The 21,690-nt window shown below is 43.0% G+C and overlaps 1 protein-coding gene across 1 annotated transcript in view; it reads left to right on the forward strand.

Annotated features, from left to right (window-relative positions):
- Nucleotides 1-19,803: 19,803 nt before the first annotated feature.
- Nucleotides 19,804-21,690, forward strand: part of ZNF827 (zinc finger protein 827) — a gene marked incomplete at its 3' end in the record, with an annotated part of 177,475 nt that continues 175,588 nt past the window's right edge. Inside the window, exon 1 of the mRNA XM_082837562.1 lies at nt 19,804-20,317. Coding sequence (XP_082693688.1) covers nt 20,275-20,317 — 43 coding nt within the window. The 5' untranslated portion in view covers nt 19,804-20,274. The remainder of the gene's footprint in view (nt 20,318-21,690) is intronic.

Raw genomic sequence — 21,690 nt, forward strand, 5'->3', positions numbered from 1 at the left:
CCCCACTCTCTAAAAGGAACACACTTACTGATTTTTAGTTTTTGCTGCTTTTACAATATTTTAACTTTGGAACAGAAAGTACACTTTTCTTTTTCATTAGGAAAAAAAGAGGACGGCAAGGAAATAGGGAGGTTGCAATCTGAACTGAATTAAGTATTTTCTTATTTATTTTGTTCTGTGTTTTTCTTTCTCCTCCTAAGAGGCAAAATACACCAATTATGGTTCAATAGAACTTGTTACTCAGTGGGAACAACGATTCACAGCGTTGAAGAGAAGAACATGGGCACGTCTATCTGCTCAATCTGGTCTTCAGTGGCCTTCTGCCTTAGAGCAGGCGGAGAGGTGAGTGGACCTCTCAATTCTGTGCAGCCTATGAGCCGATGTACTTCCCAGAATCATGAACATTCTTGTCCCTCTGGTTCCAGCACCATAAAACTGGAAGAAGGCAGGTTTGCTTGTGTGAGTGGGCTGTGGCTACGAGGGGGCCTAGGTGAACATCTGTCTCCTCTCTTTACTAAATAAGACGTAATAAAATAAGACGTCTGAATGGATAAGGAAGATGTAGTACATATATACAATGGAATATTACTCAGCCATAAAAAGAAATGAAATATGCCATTTGCAGCAACACAGATGGCTTTAGAGATTATCATACTAAGTGAAGTAAGTCAGACAGAGAAAGACAAATATCATATGCTATCACTCATATGTGGAATCTAAAAAAAAAATGATACAAATGACCTTATATATAAAACAGAAATAGACCCACAGACATAGAAAACAAACTTCCAGTTACCAAAGGGGAAAGGGAGGCAGGGATAAATTAGGAGTTTAGGATAACATATACACACTACTATATATAAAATAGATAAACAATAAGGTCATATGGTATAGCACAGGAAACTGTATTCAATATTTATAATAACCTATAAAGGAAAAGAATCTGAAAAAAGATAGATAGGTAAAACTGAATCACTTTGCTGTATACCTGGAACAACTATATTTCAATTTCAAAAAAAATAAATAAAATAAGACATCTACCAAACTCTCTTGCCTAACACTTAAGCCTAGGCAGAAAGTTATCTGGCGTTGACCCAACCTCTCTAAGGCATGGATATGACTTACTTAAGATAATCCAGTCAGAAGCAGCTGTAGAAAAACCACCTACTCAGTCTATACAGCAGCTTTCCCCGGGGAAAGATTCTTTCCCTTCCATGAAGAAAGGTAATTCAATCCCCATTCACACCCACACCCATGTCTCAAGGTCGAAGCCGGGTTAAAACAAAATTAATGTCTTGTGTGTGTGTGTGTGTGTGTGTGTGTGTGTGAAATGTTTCAGTAAAGTGAACCTCTACCTCTTCATTCCTTAGATCATAAGAATTGTTTATATAACAGGGTGCAGGAATTGTGAGGAAGGGAATCTACTTTTCCTCCACAATTGCTAATGATATTTTCTCATTGTCCCAGGGGATTCCAATACTTCGAATACTTCCCTGCAACTTCTTAGTTCAAGTCCTGACCTTTGATGCCAAACCAATCCATTACACTTTCTTTCTGGAGCCAAGAGTAGTAGACATTTGTTTTTTGGCCACTCAGCGTCCATACACCCTACTTCCTGTAACTGCGGTTTGGGGAGCCCCAGTGCACTCATCCCTGCTCCCTGTGGCTCCAGGGGCACTCCTACCACCCTCCCCCACACCACGGGTCACTCCACAAGGTGACCCAGGCCTAAGGACATCAGCACACTCCTCCAAGGCACTGTGATTGGCCAAAGGTAAGTAAATGGCCAAACCAAAGGCAATGAAATACAGTGAGACCTTGGGGATAACTTCTGAGAAAGAGCCCCTCCTACTTCCCATGCTGGATTTGAGAGGACAAAAAGGTTGGAGCAGTGCCTCCATTTTACTGCAATCTGGAGGCTGCCATGAAACCACTCCAGTAGGAGGAGGGGCTGGGAAAAGACAGCAGCACAGCCCAGTGAGCTGGCAGACCTCAGAATCCAGGAAGCCTGAAGTAAACCTATCCTCGGACTTTTCAAAGAACCACTAGGTCTCCTTTTTCCTTAAGAGAGAATTTTGCAACCAAAAGAGTCATACCTGCTACTCTGAGCGTCATTCCAGAGACCTGTTTCTAGATATCTGTGATATTCATAAGCTCTCTTTTTTTTTTGCACACTAAATGATTCTCGCATCCGCCAACAAATGTCCCCATTTTGTTGAAGCCATCTTCGTTAATTCTGTGCAATCTAATGTTACAGCATAAGCATAAGCTCTTTACACTTTTACAGAATCTTCTGTATCTTTCTCTCCTTTGCGTTCATTCACTTTTAATTCAGCAACAATTTATTGAGTGCTCAGTACTCAATAAATTGAGTACTGAGAAGAAGAAGAAGAAGTCATGAGGTGCCCGGCAAAGGGAGCAAACAACAAAGTGAAAAAGCAGCCAATGGAAAGAGAGAAAATATTTTCCAACTGTCCGAAAGGGATTAATGTCCAAACTATATAAAGAATTCCTACAACTCAGGAGCAAAAAAACCAATAGCCCAGATAAAAAATAAACTAAATACTTAAACAGACACTTCTCCAAAGAGACATCAAAATGGCCAGCAGACACATGTAAAGACTTTCATTGCCACTAATTATCTGGGAAATGCAAATCCAAACCACCATGAGCTATCATCTCACACCTTTCAGGAGGGCTATTTTCAAAAACAAGCAGAAGATGACAAGTGTTGGCAAGGATGTAGAGAAACTGGAACCCCTGAAAGCTGGTGGTGGGATTGCAAAATGGTGTTGCCAGAATGGCAAATAGTATGGCATTTCCTCACGAAATTAAAAATAGAACTACCATACGATCCAGCAACCCCACTTCTAGGTATATATCCAAAAGAATTGAAAATAATATCTCAGAGAAGTATTTGTACACACTCATGTTCATTGCAGCGTGATTTATAATAGCCAAGACGTGGGAGCAAACTAAATGCCCATCAACAGATGAATGGATAAAGCAAGTGTGTATACACATGCAATGGAATATTATTCAGTCTTAAGAGAAGAAAGAAATTCTGGGGAATTCCCTGGCAGTCCAGTGGTTAGGTCTCAGTGCTTTCACTGCCGTGGCTGGGTTCAATCCCTGGTCAGGGAACTAAGATCCCACAAACCAAATGGTGTGGCCAAAAAAAAAACAGAGAGAAGGAAATTCTGCAATATGCAACAACACAGATGAACCTTGAGGTTATTATGCTGAGTGAAATAAACCAGTCACAGAAGGACAAATATTGCATGATTCTACTTATATGAGGGTCTAAAATAGGCAAATGTATAGATGGTAGAATGGTGGTTGCTAGAATCTGGGAGTGGAGGAAGGACAGAAATGGGGAATGACTAATCCATGGGCATAAATTTTCAGTTAAGAAAGATGAATAAGTTCTAGAAACCTGCTGTACAACATTGCACTTCTAGTTAATAATACTGTATTATACACTTGAAAATTCATTGAGGGTAGATCTCATGTCAAGTATTTTTACCACAATAAAATGCAATTGAATAAGGAGGAGGAGAAGGAGGAGAAGGGGAAGAGGAAGAGGAAGAAGAAGAGGAAGAAGAAGAAGAAGAAGGAGAAGGAGAAGGAGGAGAGGAAGAGGAAGGAGAAGGAGGAGAAGGAGAAGAAGAAGAAGAAGAAGAGGAAGGAGAGCAGGAGGGGGAGGAGGGGAGGAGGAGGCGGCATGAGGGATGAAAACCTCAGCTTCAGCAACCATGCATAATTACAGAACAAGGTGGTGTGATCGGGAGAGGGAAATGTACAAGGCTATGGAGAGCCCAGAGCAGAGGGCCTGCGTGGAAGAGCTGGGCGATCCCAGCACATGCCCAGCTTTTCTAAGATCTTCTGTAAGGTTGGATATTTGATCAAGAAAGCCTTTTCCTTCTCCTTTCATGCTCACTATTAATTTTCTTTCTGTATTGGACGACAAAGTGTTTGAAATCAAGAAGGCACAAATTCATTCAACATAGACAAACATTTCTGGGCATCGGCTGTGTGCCTGGCACGGTGCTAGGCCCTGGGAACAGAATACCTAGTGTCACACAATTTACATTCTAGTGGGAGATACAGACCACAAACAAGTAAAACATAAATAAATATCTAATATGTTGTCAGATGCTTATAAGAAAAGTAGAGCAGAGTTGAAGCATGGAGATGATCGGCAGAAGTTGAGGTGTGGGGTCTGTTCTAGATGAGGTGATGAGAGAAAGCCTCTCTGAAAAAATGTCATTTTTGCAGAAACATGAATGTAATTGAGATAATATGCTGTGTGACCGTCCAGAGGAACAGCATTTCAAGCAGAGGGAACAGCAAATGCAAAGACCTTGACAAGGATGACTTCTCCATCAGACCCAGTAGACACAGGGACACAATAATTTTAGGGGTCCGTGAAAATGTCTTAATTCCTTTTAAAATCAGAAGGAAAAAATAAACTTTCAGATCAAAGGAACTATTTTAATGTATAACATTATACATTCATCCTTCTACCAACACAGTCATAAAATATAATCTGAATTTTTTTTAATGGAAGAACGTGCCCACAAAAGTCATGATGCAACCTTAGGCCCTGAAGAAGGAAAGAGCTGGGCTTGTTGGAAGAGAAGCAAGACTATGTGACCAGACATGTCTGAGCGGAGGGAGGGGGACCAGAAGTGAGTTCAGAGAGGTAGGTTAGGTCAATAGGCAGGGAGAGTTTCGAGTCCTGGCTTGAAGTTGGGAGTTGCAAAGTGAATGGCTAAAAGGGAAAGGAGAGGCAAAGCAAAAACTCCAACGCTCAGAATTTTTGACGCTTTGTTGAAGTCTGCAATTGCAACATTGAACATTTCTGGCCATTTCAAGCAAGCTGCTCTCATTGACTTTTTAACTTTTCACCAACGACTTCTTATGGGCTACCAACTCCACCTGAATCTTGAGATCAGCCTCTGCTACGTCTAAGCTTGGTATTTTCCTTCTGCCCTTGTACCAGCTTCATTGTGGGGTAGAGTAACTTAGATTGACGTTGAAGTACTTTGCAATATTCAAATGCCATAAAGACGTGTCTTGCTGTCATTAGAGTGAATAATAAGAAGTAATAATGCCTCTGCCCAGGGATGGACTTTGGCTGAGAGACAAATGACCTTTCTTGCTGGCTCATCTGCATTGTGTCCGTACCCAGCACATTCAGGAATCCCTCAGCCACAACCAATATTTCAAGAAGGATTTGTCACAGTGTGTTGTGAACCCATAAAGTTTATGACACTGCTTGTAGCTGCTCATTTACTAATACCAGTGATATTTAAAGCTCTTCATAGCGAAGGCCTGGGCCACTTGCTGCCTCGCCCCTGTGCTGTCCTACATCCTGTTGAGACAATTGAGGTCACCTCCCTTCTCTCGTGTGCACACTCACATTGAACATGACCTAGTGGAACCGGAGCCTGAGCTGGCCAGCTGGGAACTCCCAGCATCCCCCAGACCTTTCAAGGTCCTTTGCAAAGTGGGCTGTGTGTGAGCGAGGAAGCCTTTTTTCCGCCTTTCTTCTTAGAAGGAAATACATTGAGATGCCTTAAAGTCTGTGAGGTCAAAAGGGCTCACGGATTTTGTCAGAGCGTCTTTAGAAAGTCACTTTTTATTACGTTCTCCTGGATGGGCAAATAGCAAATTAGAAATAATATTTTAAAAGTCGCTGTATTCTAGGGTTAGGGAGGGTTTTACAGGAAGGATGACAATTGGTTTTATTGAGACTGAAGGGGAGGAGGAGGCCTGTTGGAAATTTCAACTTTTAAACTTGCAAGACTGCCTTTATCTTTCAGTACTGAAAGTGCCAGGAAAGGGGGTGGCAAGGTGTAGAGGGAAAAACAAATTTTGTTGTGGCATCTTTCAGTGTCCCTCCTCTTGGAGGCTCATCTGGTCACTGATGGACACAGCTTCTAGAAAGCAAAGTCCACGGATGACCCAGAAAGCCCCCTTTGGGGCCTTTTTCAACTGCAAGTTAATTTGCAGTGAAAATGCAAATCCATCCAAGCTGCAGTCCCAGAATTCAGAAACAAATTAAAGTATTGCTTATACATGGGCTTTGAAAATGTCTGATCAGGGAATAACAGTCCTGGATGTCTCCTTTTCTCTGCTTCTTCCCTTCGAGGTTAGCCAGCATCTGCAAATAAGTGAGCCAACTTCCAAGGCCCAAAAGAAAATGAAATAAAACCTAAATCACTTGAGTCATGTATTCAGAGGCAGCCTCCCAGAGACTGCAATAGATCAGGGGTGGTAATCTTCCTGCCCCCCGTCCCCTCCCCGCTCCACCTTTTACACACGCACTAGGTTCTGGCCTGGGTGCAGGGCCCAGAGAGACTGGAAGGGCTCCAGGGGAAAGTAGCAAAGATGTAAAAAGGGAATCTGGGAAGTACCAGGGCCGCTCTCTGCCAATATTTGGAGAATAGTCATGTAAAAGGGCAGACCTGTGCAGTATGGCTTCAGAGAGCAGAAGAAAGAACAGAGAGTGGAAATGCTAGGTTTCTTTTCACATTTTTTACTGTAGTAAAATGTATACAACATAAAATTTACCATCGTAACCGATTTTAGGTGTACAGTTCAGTGGCATTAAGTACATTCACTTTGTTGTGCATATCGTCCATGATCCATCTCCAGAAATTTTTCATCCTCCCAAATTGAAAGGCTGTACCCAGGAAACAATATCCTCCCCACAATCCCTGGCATTCACTCTTCTGTTTTCTGTATCTATGAATTGATTACTCTAGGAATCCCATATGAGGAGAAGCATACGATATATACCCCTTTGTGTCAGGCTTATTTCACTTAGCATAATGTCTTTAAGGTTCTTCCATGTTGTAGCATGTGTCAGAGTGTCCTTCCTCTTTAAGGCTGAGTAATATGCCATTTGTATGTATACACTGCCATTTAACCATCAGGGGAAATTTGGATTGTTTCCACTTTTCGGCCACTGTGAATAATGTTGCTATGAACCTGTGTGTACAAATAGCTGAGTCTCTGCTTTCAATTGTTCGGGGTGTGTACCCAGGAGTGGGATTGCTGGATCAAATGCCAATTCTATATTTAATTATCTGAGGAACCGCCATATTGTTTTTCACAGTGGCTGCACGTTCACACCAGAGTTCCAATTTCTCCACTTCCTCACCATTACTTATTATTTTGTTTGTTTGATAATAACCATCCTAATGAGTGTGAGCGAAATGCTAGATTTTGACTGACTCTACAAAAGAACTATCTCACAGTAAGTTTTGTCAGTTAGATAGAGTCTTCCTCATTATTTGGGATGATCAAATCAGAAGTTAGGCTAGGTAAGTGCTAACCCACTCCCCATGTGGAGAGTGTATAAATCTGTGATCCACCATGGCATTTGAGGGCCTTATTTATTTTTTGGTCTGATGTACATAAGATAAGAACAATGTATGAGCTGCAATGATTTATTGAGAGTTATGTATGTATAAAGGGGAGATTGAAAACTGGTGATTCACAGATTTGACCTACGATGTAATTTGTTTGGTATATATGTCCCCCTGCTTAGAGATTTCACAACAAAATTTAGATTTCCTGCTTCTCTTAAAAGATGTGAAGACATGTGAGAAAGGGTCCACAGTCCCTGGAGTGGAGAAACAGGAGGTGGCCTCACTGCTCTGTTCAACTGTGTGCAACCCACTCCCCACCCCCAGACCCTGCTGTTCATTTAGACAACCTCTCAATTATAAATGAACTGTGAATTTAGGTGATTTATGTACTTAAAGAACTTTCAATAAGATACAAGCTCTTTGACCAAAGCATCTGTGAAGTAAGAGATTTTATCACATTTATCATTTTTCCTGAGGTTCATAATTCAATTCTTTTGTTTTGTTGATTTTTTTTTTTTTTTTTTTCGGTACGCGGGCCTCTCACTGTTGTGGCCTCTCCCGTTGCGGAGCACAGGCTCCGGACGCGCAGGCTCAGCGGCCATGGCTCATGGATCCAGCCGCTCCGCGGCATGTGGGATCTTCCCGGACCGGGACACGAACCCGTGTCCCCTGCATCGGCAGGCGGATTCTCAACCACTGCGCCACCAGGGAAGCCCTGTTTTGTTGATTTTTAAACAAAAGTAACTGGATTAAAACCTAAGGTGTTACCATTACAGCTTTTTTATTAAAAGGACAGTAACTTGTCATTATATTTGTTTCATGACAGCAGGGACCATGGTTCCTTTATCATACTGTTTACCCAAAGCATAGGTGGCCTAGGATGATATTAGCCATTACTCTGCATTCAATGTTATTATTATTAATTATTGCATATGTTTTGTGGCGAGTTGAATGCTTTGTAACTAATAGAGTGACACAGGTACTTGAAATAGTGTATAATTAAAAGCATTCATTCATTCAAAGCACATGGAGACAACTGGACTTGTCTTGTGCCCTTAGTTCTTTCAAGAATAAGATTCCAACCTAAGACTTGGTTAAACATTATCAAACTTTGTATATGTGGGCTTTGTTTAGTTTGGGTTTGGGAAGGTTTTCTGGTATAACATTCCTTCTCTGAATTCAGAGAAAGTCCAGGTTTATAAAATAAATTTTATTTTTGATATTATATTTTTAGATTTTGTTTGCCTACCTGTTTTAGACAAAGAGAAGTGTTCAAAGGGAAAGGGTAGTCCTCATTCAGAAATATACTTTTTCCATAGGACTATAACATAGACTTGTAAGTAATCCAATGTGGGTTATGATTTATGTCAGATGAATGCCAAATAATACTGGGTCATTTATTTTATTTTGGGCACAACGATGGGGGTGGAAGAGGGAGAATAGGTTGGTTTAAAACAAATCAAATCTTTTATTGAAAACCTCAATAAATTTTTTTTCCTCAATAAATGTTTTATAAGTGAAATTTATAACTGAATGAATGCCACAATGCCTAAAATTCCTGCTATTAAAGTTGCTGCTCTGGGATAAAGCATGGGGAGTCTAGAAAGCAGAGGTAATATATTCAAACTTTTCCTCTAGTAGCCAAAGAAAACGAAAACTCATCCTCCGGGAATCTAGGGATAGAGCCTGAAGAGGTTTCCGGGAAAAATTTCTTTGAGACCTTGCATTTTCACTTAAAATGCACTTAGAGTTTGGACCTCATAGCATAGTCTGTGCCATCAGGAACAGTTACTGTGCTTAGGGCTTCACACACTGGATTCATTTAAATCCCAAGCCAATGTCCTAGGGTAAGGACAATGCTGTCATTACCCCCACTTTCCAGGAGAAAAACCAAGGCACCTGGTATATCCAAATATATCTTAATAAAAGTATGCTTTAAATTATTTAAAAGTTAAATTACATAACTCTCCGCCAACAAATATTTGAGTGAAAGTAGCATTCCAGAAAGACAGACACGTTTATTCTGTGCTATCTTGTACTTTCAGACTACTTTATGTGTATCCCTATTGGAAAAAACACAAGTAAAAGCTATTTGTACTGCTGAAGACACTGGCATAGAGTAGCTAATATACTTAACTGTTCAAAATTTTTAAATTTTAAATTCAAAAAAATCTTTAATTATGACAATATATTTTAATAATGCAGACAGTAAAGAAGAAAGAAATGAACAGCTCTCATTATTCCATTGGCTATCATTTTGGGGGGAATAAAAACATGAAGACACCTTGGGAGGTGGGGGAAAAAAGGAGCAGGTATATTTTGAATGAAGAAAGACTACGGGCTCCACCTGTCAGGGGAGGGTAGGTTTTGGGACTTCTCTGGCAGTCCAGTGGTTAGGACTCTGTGCTTCCACTGCAGGGGGCATGGGTTCAATCCCTGGTCAGGGATCTAAGATCTGGAATGCTCATTGGGTAGCCAAAAAAACAAAAAAAGTAGAGGGTAGGTTTGGTGGGCAGTGCAATCAGTACTCCTGGGCGCTAAAGGGAGCAGCACTGCTGAGAGGGTAAACGGGCACCAAATATGTGGAAGTGGGAGTGGGAGAAAAGACAGAAGATGTAAGGAATGGGTCCTGGAGAAAAACATCACCCACTTGGCAGTTTTGTTTAGGTCACCCCAAATTTATTCAGAGAGTGGAACTGAGATGGTCCTAGATTGTGAGGGCCAAAGACTTTCCTTTGGGCAACTGATTCTGCTTGTTTGCTTTCTTTTTTTTTTTTTTTTTTTTTTTCCATCTACTATATTAGTCAGCTGAGATGGCCATAACAACATACCATACACCGGGTGGCTTCAACAACAGTTTATTTTCTCACAGTTCTTGAGGCTGGGAAGTCTGAGATGAGGATGCCAGCATGCTCAGGTTCTGGTGAGGACTCTCTTCCTGGCTTGCAGAAGGCTGTCATCTTGCTGTGTCCTCACATGGCCTTTCCTAAGAAGGAGAGCGAGAGAGACAGAGAGAGAAAATGAGAGCTTTTTGGTGTCTCTTCTTATAAGGGCACTAATCCCATCATGAGTACCCCACCCTCCTGAACTTATATAAATCTAATTACCTCCTAAAGGCACCATCTCCCAATATCATCACATTGTGTGTTAGGGCTTCAACATAGGAACTTCAGGCAGACAAAATTCAGTCCATAGCATTTACTAATTATGTGTCTAATATTGGGTCAAGGCTTATTATTACCTCTCACATAGCTTTGTTCCCTGTTCTCAGAGTTCTTGGCTGGCCTGGAGAATTTCTATACTTTAAAGGAAAAAAAAACTCCTCCTAGTTTCATGGGAAATAACAAAGAAGTGTTAACTAAAATAAGCCCTGGAGTTCTGCAAACTCTACACTGTCACGGATAATATCTCTGTTTGCTCACTATGGCATTCCCAGTGGCTTGTTCAGTGTCTGGCACAGAGAAGCACTCATTAAATATTTGGCGAATGAATGAAAGGAGCTTGGATCAGTCTACGTTTGGGCCGTGAGCAAAATTCACCTCAGATGATTCAAATGAAGAGCCCTTAACCAAGGGACTACTTATTGGGGTGTGGGTGAGGTCATGGGAATAAATGAGGGCTGATGAGGCATCCGGAGACTGGCAATGATGGAAAGCCATTACCACATCTAAGGCTGAAAAAACAAGGGGAGGAAATAGTGTATCCCAAGTCCGGTGATGTCTGAGCTATGCTCAGAAGCTGTATTCATGGAGGGACAGAGTCACAGCCAGAGACAAAGCATCAAAGCAGGGAGGGGGAACGAAGAAATATCCCTACCCCTCTGCCCTCCTACTCTTTTCCCTCCCACAAGTACCTCCTGTTGGTTGGCCCAGCTATACATCAAGCCAGCCAGAGAGCTTGGCTGATGCAGTCACTAGAGGTCAGTTCCTAGGGCTCAGAATAGGGCAGAGAGGGAGGAGAATGGAGGAGGCAAAGGTGGAAGAGCCAGCGCAGTGCGACCTCAACAAGGCACAGTGAAGGCACTGCTTGTCTCCATTCTGGTTACTTGCAGAGATGACTTTGCTCTCTTTAATAATGTAACAATGGATGTCTACGTGGGAGCTCATACTTGTCTTTCAGGAAACCGGAAGCAACATTTCCTGGAGAGAGGACCAGGGCATCTGTTTTACCCCTTCTCTCCTAGACAAAAAGCCAGAGTCTCTTACATATAGAATGGATGGACAACAAGGTGCTCCTGTAGAGCACAGGGAACTATATTCAATATCCTAGGATAAACCATAATGGAAAAGAATATAAAAAATAATGTATATATATGTATAACTGAGTCACTTTGCTGTACAGCAGAAATTAACACAACATCGTAAATCAACTATACTTCAATTAAAAAAAAAAAAAGCCGGAGTCTCTTGGCTTCTAGGGCATGACGCCTAGCCCATCTGTTCCTCGGGTTTCTGCTGGATTGATGGAGGGAGATAACTGGGGCTGAAGGAGAACACTAGTCATCGAATTATAATGTCCATAGCCCCAGGTGAAAGGGGCCTTGAGCAGGGTCTTAACTGGGTGTGCCTCAGTTTCCCCAGCCATTAAGTGAAAAAAGAAGTGGGTCAAAGACCTCGCCATATGTCACTGTGTTGATCTCAGACAGAAATACTGCTGGACAGAACATTTACACTATGCAAAATGCACAGTAAATCTTCTCATGGACACCCTACAAAGAAGCAAATTCTCCAAGGAGTTGGAATCTGTTAAAAAAAAAAAGCCATCAACAACCTAACCTTTCTCTCAAACAACCTGGCACAAACAGAGCTTGCACCTCCAGGGGTGCAAATTTCTAGAGGCATGACCTTTGGAAATTCAGTAATTCCTGCGATGCCTGTAGTCTGTTTTTCAGGACATCTTTGCCAGGAGCTGTATGGCAGCCAGTTCCCTGAGTCCCTGGCTTTCCCACAATACAATGTCCCGGTGCAGCTCCTCCGTCAGAGTGTAACTCCACACGAACTTGTTAATCCATTCACCAGAGTCTGTTTACTGAGAGGACACTTGCTGAACCAGTTGAGCTTCAGATGCCAGGACAAGTGTGTGTATTGTGGTTTAGGCTTTCTGTTTCTTCCTGTTGTTTTGAGCAATTAGTAGGTATTTTTCTGGTCCTGAAGTTCCACTTTCCCCATTGTCCTTGAATGCAACGTGGAGGGAGGATGAGGTTTCAGAAGCTGCTGCTGTAAGAGAACCTGTTCTTCCAATGTGAAAGCGACCCTTTGACCTGCCGTTAGGGTGCTGGGTTGGTGACTCATGGTTTCTGCTTTTAGGGTAATAGATTTGCACTGGTACACTGACCTCCTTCCAAGATACCTATGACCCTCACTGAAAGACTTCTGTAAAACAATTAGCCAAGGCCAAGTGTACCACGGGCTAACATTGGAATGGGATCTGAAGTTGGGCTTCATAAGCACTCTTTTCATGAAGGTATAAACATTTGATTTTGAAATGTCTGCAATGTTTCTGCTTAGAAGTGTAATACTTCTTATCCTCTGCTTTTATTTTGAAGATTTCCAATTTTTTATCAACAGTATATTCTCAATGGAGTCTATCTCTACGATTTGTGAATTTTTCTTTGTAATTTAAAAAAGTTTCTTGTAGTCCCCATAACTACCCTCTATTCATATTTAAAAGAACCTTCCAGAAGCTAGTAAAATAATATCAAACCTATGCTGAGTTTTCCAGGTCCAATATTTAAAGGCACTCAGTTCTCTCATTTTGTATGTTGCTAAATCAAATGCTTCTAAGTTCTGGTAGGTTTACTTAAATCCAATAGGATGCACAAATATACCTTCACATTATCCTACGTTTGAGCTCTAATTTTCTGGAATAGCAGTCACTAGTGAGAACTCAGCTAGAAGAATCACCCAACGTTTCAGTCCTTCTAGTTCTTCGTCTGTGAAATACCAGGACTAAACTAAGTGATCTGCAAGGTACCTTCTGACCATAAAGTTCTGTGATTCTAATTTGAAGCTCTATTTTTCCCTCTTTATTAAAAATATTAAAGTACAAGATTAAGTGATGTAAGAGGGGGAGCATACAATAGCTAATTCCCATGACATTATCATTTGCTGTTTTATATGAAAGGACTTGTAATCCAATGAAAAGGCATAGCCAACTGCTCAATAACCATGAAGACACAGTTGGAGCTCAGGGTAACTTGGTCTTTCCTCTCATAAGATATCTAACTACATAAAATCTGGAAAAAAAAAATGGATGGAGGCAGATTGGTGTGACTACAGACCACAGAGATAGGAATCATGGAGGAAAGAGTATAGGGAAATCCACAGAAAGCTTTCTGATAGGTTTCTGTTCCTATTTTATTTGCTGATCACCAGTAGTCATGAATCGGGGGGTGTTGTTATCATTCTGGTTTTGGTAATTCTTGTAGCCACACAGCGCTATAACCTAAAGAGGGAGTTGCTTGACCTGTGAGTTGGATAAACAACCTTACCAAGATGCCCCGGGTGGGTGTCCCATAGTGGGAGAAGAAGATGGGGAGCAGAATCAAGAAAGGGAAAGACAGACATTGTAGAGACACTGAATCAGAGCCAGAGAGGGGCCGTGAGAGAAGCCACAAGGCATGAGGGGTCTTGCAAGAAGAGAGCAGTATGATTTGAGGCAGGTCAGAGGGTGACTGAGTCAGGCAGCAAAGAAGTACATTAAGAGACCAGACAAAATCAGTTGGAAAAATGCATGAAAGTGGGAGCTGCCGCTTAGGGGAGTTTTTCATCCATGTAGATAAAAAAACAAGGCCCAGGGAAGCTACACTGATAGAGATGTTAAGAATACCAGCAAATGAGGCTTGGGAGACAGGAGCTTAAGACTCAGTTGGGGTTCGAGTTTGGAATAAATAAGGAGGGACTGAGTGATCCAATCATTACAGCTGACAGGAAGGTGAGGGAAACATAGATCATAGAGATTGGAGATCAGGAACTTACCAAATCTAAATACCACCTGTACTCCGAGATGGTGTTGAGATGAAGAGCTATGGGGGAGAAATTTAAGGGAAAGATCCCAAGCACAAGAGTTTGGATGGAAGACCTCCAAAATGCCCAGAAACGTTACCTCTGCCAGGTTCTCTGTCAGGTCACAAGCTTGTCCATCCGCAACTTTTGAAATCATGGTTAATCCAAGTTGTGAAAAAACTTGCAGATCCCAGCCAGGCCCTGGCCTCCTAAGAACACATGTACAGATGACAGCAAAAGCCTCCCCCTCTCCGTACATGATGGCTGGTCATCGTCACCAGATACTGATTTACAACACATGAGGTCCAGGCCAGGAGAGATGGCAGACCCATATCTCTGCCTTGGGACAGGCACTCATTATTTAAAATGTCAGATGTGGAGGGCTTTGGGGGTTAAGAGCGTCCCTGTTTTAACTCTCGAGGCTAATAGCTCAGGCCCCGGGAAAGAGAGAGAGCTGGTCTTATTGTTCTAAGGGGTCTGAGGTCAGAAGAGGGTTGGGCCCTCTGGTCAGAGGAGCTAGCCTCTCCACGTGGCTGGACAGCCTGTACCAACAGCACGTGGTGAACATCCTACTTGCCCTCTGTGACAGTTCATTTTATGTGTCAATATGACTGGGCTAAGGGATGCCCAGATAGCTGGTGTTATTTCTGGGTGTGTTTGTAAGGGTGTTTCTAGAAGAGATGAGCATCTGAATCTATGGGCTGAGTAGAGAAGATTGTTCTCACCAGTGAAGGTGGGCATTGTCTAATCCACAGTGGGCCCGAATAGAAAAGGTGGAGGAAGGGCAAATTCACTCTCTCTCCTTGAGCTCTCCTCTTCTCCTGACCTTGGACACTGGAGCTCCTGGTTTTGGGGCTTTTGGACTCAGACCAGGACTTACATCATTAGCCGCCCCCAGTTCTCAGGCCTTTTGACTTGGACTGAACTACACTCTTGGCTTTCCTGGTCCTCTGTCTGACAGTTGGCAGGTCATGGGACTTCTTGGCCTCTATACCCTGATGAGCCAATCCTTATAGTAAATAAGTAAATAAATGAATGAATAATATTTATTTCTCTGAAGAACCCTGAATAATACATCCTCTCTGCATCTCATAAGGAATCTCATCAGAGAAGCCAATCTTGGGACACACAAAACCAACTCTCCGTTCCTGGAGATAAGTGGGCTTCATTTTTTGAGAAGTGTACCAATATTTACAATTGGATTTCGAGACTAGTAAAACACCCATAGAAGTTCTTTTTTCTCTTTATTTCTAGGGCAGTGTGGTTCTCAAGCTTTTTGGAATCAGGACTCCTTATACTCTTAAAATTATTGACGTCCCCAAAGAACTTTTGTTTATGTGGGTTACGACTTGATGTTTACTGCATTACACCTTACAACTGTGGAATTTCTAAAATATTTATTTATTAATTCCTATATAAATAACAATAATGAATACAAGTTAACACATTTTTATGAAAAATAATTATATTTTTCAAAACAAAAACTTTAGTGAAAAGAGTGGCATTGGGTTACATTTCTGCAAACCTCTACGATGTCTGGCTTACTAGAAGACAAGCTGGATTCTTATACCTGTTTCTGCTTTCCATCTGTTGTGATGTGTTGCTTTGGTTAAAGACATACAGAAAGAAAATCAAGCCTCACACAGATGTGTAGCTGGAAGAAGGGAGGAACATTTTAGTAGCCTTTTCAGATAATTGTAGATATTTTTCTTTGACATACAACCAAAACTTGGTGAGTGCTAATTTCTTAAAAGTTACTGACAGTGTGGAATTTAAAACCACGTCAATGACTTTTTACACTCTTACATTAAAATCCACTGGTTTATCTCGTACTTTAAGTAGATCTTTACTACAGCATGATTTTGTAACATCATGTATTGGTCATTTGGAAAATATTGAGCTCCATAGTTCTTCCAAAACGTCAGCACAATATCAAAAAGTCACATTCATTAATGTCACTATGAATCTCATCAGAAACATATGTAAGTATCAGGACGCTGTTAAAGTCACAAGTGATGGATACAAGTTATCTAAAATTCTAATTTTCACTTCTAACTACAAATATTATCATTGCCAAAAAATACCACCAATTGTTTTCTTGGAAGTTCCAGGCTCACTTCATTCATTTTTGGAGAAATACCCAAGTCTGAATAATCATAGTTTGCGTGTCAGTCTTTCTTTCAAGTAAAAATAATATTCCATGGAAAAAGCAGCTATATCAAACCATCTCACGAGAGATTTTCCTTAAGATAACGAAGTACTTCAGTATGCAGCAGAAGTACTTTCTATGTACCTAACATTTTGTCACGAAGAATATTTAAAAGTCTTGCACTCAAGGGTAGAGATTTAATAAAATTAATAATTTTTACTGCTCCATCAAGGACATCCTTAAATGAATCTTTCTTTCTTTAAGCGAAGATGAGAATGACTACTAATACTTTTTTTTGGTGTCATTGCCTTGATCTGAGCTGCTAAGTTGCCACCATTTTATTCCCATTGCTTTTAATCATCAGTGCAGTGTCAACACAGATAAAAGAGCAAATAATATTTTGAAAAGACTTTGACCTCAAGGACCCCTCTAGAGCCCACACGATTCTAGGGGGGGCGGGGCTCCCCTGTTTACCACCCTTAGTAGTACTTGGGAAAGGATAGAATTAATCCTGTGAGAGTGAGGGTTTATGACACATGGTCTTAGAATATATAATTTTGAGAAAATCTATCTTAATCTTACATTTGAGAGGTGACGGAGATGGAAGTGGAGAGAGTACTATAATTATTAAGATAAAATATGCTTTCAAAAGCTTGGGCCATGGGGGTGAATCAAATAGAATATTCCACAATAATGACTACGGTCAACAGTAATCCAAGTTCATGGGTACGTGCATCCAAATGGCACGCATTCCCCAAATCATTTATCCACTCGATTTTGAAATCCATTGTAGCAACCTCCAGCTATTTATCTTCCTAATATTTTAGGTTAGTCTAGCATTAAAATTAGCTTGTGTTCCCTAAACTTCTAGGCATCGAGGGTGAGATGCCAGTGCCCTCGAAGAGTGCTTTGTAGCAGAGAGAGATACCAAGCTGAGATTGAAACAGAAGTTGTTCTGTCCTTATTTCCATTTTCTCTTGTTGTGTACTACTTCAAATAATTTTTGGAAAGACGTAGAGGTATGAACAAATTCAATTAAAAATGCTTTTGGCTGTTGATAGAACACCTGTATAATTAAACATCGACAGCATTTGCCTGCATGCCTTTAAAAGGTTGCAGGAAATGTACTCTACTTCGAAGAAAGTCTTAAAGTGTGTTTTCAATTATAGTGTACTAAGCACTGGAAAGAGTCAGCAACTCAGGAAAAGGTAGTGGTATATCTGTGCAGAGTAATAGTTCTCCATATCCCAGCTAAAGGCTCTGAGGGAGCGATGGTGAAGTGTTGTGGCCGTTCTGTTGACCTTGTGTTAGGTTTAAAGATGCTACACACTCAGGGCAATGACTCTGTTTAGAATGGTAGGCTCTGATTTATCATTCATACACTAATTTCACGTCCAATGCTACTGACAGTAGTCAAAATCATGCCACCAGTTGAGTTTGATCTGAGTTGGAAGTAGTTCTATTTCAAATTAGAACTCGGGGAAACTTAACTACCAGTTAACTTAAGCCAATTTTCAAGGAAGAGTTGGTTTAAGCGTGATGCTCCATTTCAAACTTGACTGCTCTCTGTTTGGTTTTAGATTGAATTCAAGCAGGTGTTTCAAAACCTGCGTCAGATAGCATTACCTGTCACTGGGAAGCTAGATCCTTCCGGGGAGTGGCACAGAGGGTTTCACCCTGAGATTTCACTATCAATGAAAAACATCTTTTGGGAGATATAACACTCTTTAAGCTTCTCCAATGAAAGTGTGCAATGCGAAAGCTTATTGTTATTTTTGAAGGGGGTGTGTAGGGATTTAACCCCCATGACTGTCTTGAACACCACTCCAGGTGTGATAATTCAGTCAGAACCTCAAAGAGGCATTAGCTACCCGTGTAAGCGTACGGAGTGTCATTTTAATGTTCTGTGTCTTTGCCGTGCCTCCACCTTCTTTGATGAAAAAGTCTATTTTAAAATTTCTAAGAAAATATTTAACATAATAAGATGATGAGTCAGAGGTCTGAAAAAGCTAAAAAGGGAAGATGTAGTTAAATAATGCACCTTTTTTATTTTTTAGCTACATCTGACTCATGACATATAATGTATTCGGCTAAGTTCAAAGTTTTCTCTTACAAAGAGAGTTTTATGAAACAACTCTTCTTCAGACTGGTTTTTACTTCAATTATAGTAGCAGGTTTTGGAGTTTAAATCATTAACAACCTCCGAGTGAACTTTTATCCAAATGACTGCAAGTCACAAAGAGAACAGTCCTCTTTCACCAAGTACCTTTTGTGCTGGAGTGAGACCCGTCCTTTTCTATTTTTCCCCTTTATGTCTCTCTTTGAAGAAAGATGTGTGATTTGTAAAGTAATGAAAGTATGTATCAGTTAATGAAAACTGCTATACTGAACTCACAATGCAAACTGGAATTGCTTCAGGGTAAGCTTCACATACCTGCATTAAAGCAGGGAAAAAAGTAAATTTCAGAAGTCAAGATTGCCGTAGGAGTATCATGTAGCAGTTAAATCGACCATCAGGGGTGACCTAATCTTATTTTTCCCCCTTTGTCAAGGAGCTGTAATTTTCATTTAGGCAGCCTTTTCCAGTTTTAACTCCACTGGGCACTCCAAAACGGGGCACTTATTCCATCAACCTAGTTATTGATGTCACCATATGTTATTTTTTAATTTTTATTTTTGTTATTTTTATTGTAATGTTTTTGGAGAGTGCGTGGAAGACTGTCACCTCCACAGACTTAAGGTGAATGTGTGAGAGAGTAATTCTCTGAGTGCCAAAACCCTGAAGAATTTATGTAGTTTAATCAACAAAAGAAAGTTACGAGAGAAACCTATTTTCTCTCGAAAAATCAGTAAGAATAATGAAATAATCGTTGTTTCAAGAGTGGGAAAAACTTTTTTTCCCCCTAGATCTGGCGAATAGCGGGATAAATTTGAAGAAGTCCATCCCACCCCCGCACGCGCGCCCCCCATTCTTTCCAGACAGAGCGGTTGCAAATCCCAGCCTGAGTCCGCCCTGGGAGCCTTAGGGCACCTTCCTCTTTGCTGTGTGTGTGTGTGTGTGTGTGTGTGTGTGTGTGTGTGTGTGTGTGTGTGTGTGTGTGTGTGTATGTGTGTGTGTGTGTGTCTAGATCTCGCTCTTTCCTTCAGTCTGTGCCTCTGTGTGTGTGTGTGTGTGTGTGTGACAGAGAGAGAGAGAGAGAGAGAGAGAGCGCGAGAGGAGAGAGAGAGCGAGAAAGAGAGCGAGAGAGAGAGAGAGAGAGAGCGAGAGAGCAAGAGAGCGAGCTGTGAGCTGTGCTGCCGCCGCCGCTGCCCTTTGATCCCGACATTAGTGTTAGGGGCTCGGAGACACAGAGCGCGGCCATAGACACCGACGCACCGGCACTCATTTATTTATACCTCCCATCACACACGCGAGCATAGGACACACACACACTCACACCTATTAGATCCGTTTCCATTGAAGAATATTACGCTCGGGGACAAGCCAGGTGCACGACCAAAAAATTAAAAAAAAAAAGGAAAAAAAAAAAGAAAGGAAAGAAAAGAAGAAAACCCCTCTTCTGGCTCCAGGAAACAAGCTTCAACCCATTGCACACACCGGAGAGAAGGGGTTTCCCCCTGCCCGCCCGCGCGCCCCCCAACTACCTCCCCGCTCCTGCCAGTGTCTGCCTCTCTGCCCCCACGGGGGTTTATTTGATCTCACATTAACCAAGGAGGAGAATGTGAGAAAAGGGGGAAAATGCCCAGGAGGAAGCAGGAGCAGCCCAAGCGCCTTCCCTCACGTAAGTCATCCCTTCTCCACCTCCTCTCGTGCCATTTTCTCGCCCTCCCTCTCCTCTTTCCCCTCCGCAGCCTCCTCCGTTGTTTTCTGCATTAGTTTAGGGTTACAGAGGTGAAACTGACAAAGACACAGCCCGGGTTACTCCTCGTTTAGGTCTATGCTGAGGCAGCCATGTTGGTGATGATCAGCCCCGTGCCCTTTCTATTCTCTCTCTCTTTTTCTTTCTTTCTCTCACCCCCCCCCCCTTTTTTTTCCTTGAGATCGGGCTTTTTTCCCTTTTCCCTCCCCCTCCCCCTCCTCACTCCGGGTTGCTGGGGGGAGGGGGCAAAAGAAGGGAGGAGGGGAGTAGTGTGGATGCCGGGGTTTTTTTAATCGGGGGTGGAGGGGAGGTGGGAGAGGTTGGAATCTTTTTAAACAAGAAATTCCTTGCGGATCCCGGTGCCTGAGGGTGCGGGGGTCGGGGCGCGCGGAGGGCTGGGGGCCGTGACATGGCGTTTGGGGGTGTCGGGGCGAGGGCGCGCGGCCGCCTGCCGAGTACGGGATCCAGGGAGAGGTCCGTCTCCGGCTAAAGGTTGCGCCGGGGCTGGTCGGGCCCGGAGCCGCCGGCGGCAGCGGCGGCGGCAGGAGCAGGAGGCGGAGGTGGAGGAGGCGGCGGCGGAGGAGGGGAGTCGGGGGCGGGCGAGGCGGGAGCGGCTGGGAGGGTGTGGGGGCACCGCACACAAACACACGGGTACACACGCGCCGCCGGGCGGCTGCTCCCGGGGCGAGGGGGCGCGCCGGGGCGCGGGGGCGCGGGGCGGCCGGGCTGGGGGCGAGGCCCGGCAGCGGCGGGCGGATGTGGGGTGCGGGAGCTGCGCCGAGGCGGAGGCAGGAGGCAGGGCGGCTCGCGGCGCGCGAGGTCCCTGCAGAGCCGAGGGGAGGGAGGAGCAGGGCTCCTGGCCGCAATAAAATGCGGGGTCAGTCGGAGCAGACGGAGCCGGGCGAGACTCGGGCTCTCAGACCCCCCTCCCCGGCGAGCCTGAGCAGAGTCCAGGACTAAAGTGCATCACAGCCCTCCCCGGCTGCAGCCACACACCAACTGGAGACACACACCGCCGGCACGGCCCGGTCCCCTTCCCCTCCTCCACCCGCGCCCCTGGTCCCTCTCCGCCCTCCCTCCGGCTTTTCTTTGCGAGACTCTTAACTTTTCCCCCACTCCCTCTCCAGCTCACACCCCCCCCCCCCAATCTTTCTCCGCTTTGAGTGTTCCGAGATGCTGCTAAAGCTAAAAGTGAAGGAGAAAGAAGCAACTAAAAATATCCCCCGGGGCCGCCCGGCTCCTTGAATGCAGGGAGGAGGGGGCAGGGGAGAAGGCGTGGGGCGGGGTGACGGGGA

Source organism: Leucopleurus acutus, assembly GCF_964270905.1.
Source record: "Leucopleurus acutus genome assembly, chromosome: 4".
Lineage (NCBI taxonomy): Eukaryota > Metazoa > Chordata > Mammalia > Artiodactyla > Delphinidae > Leucopleurus > Leucopleurus acutus.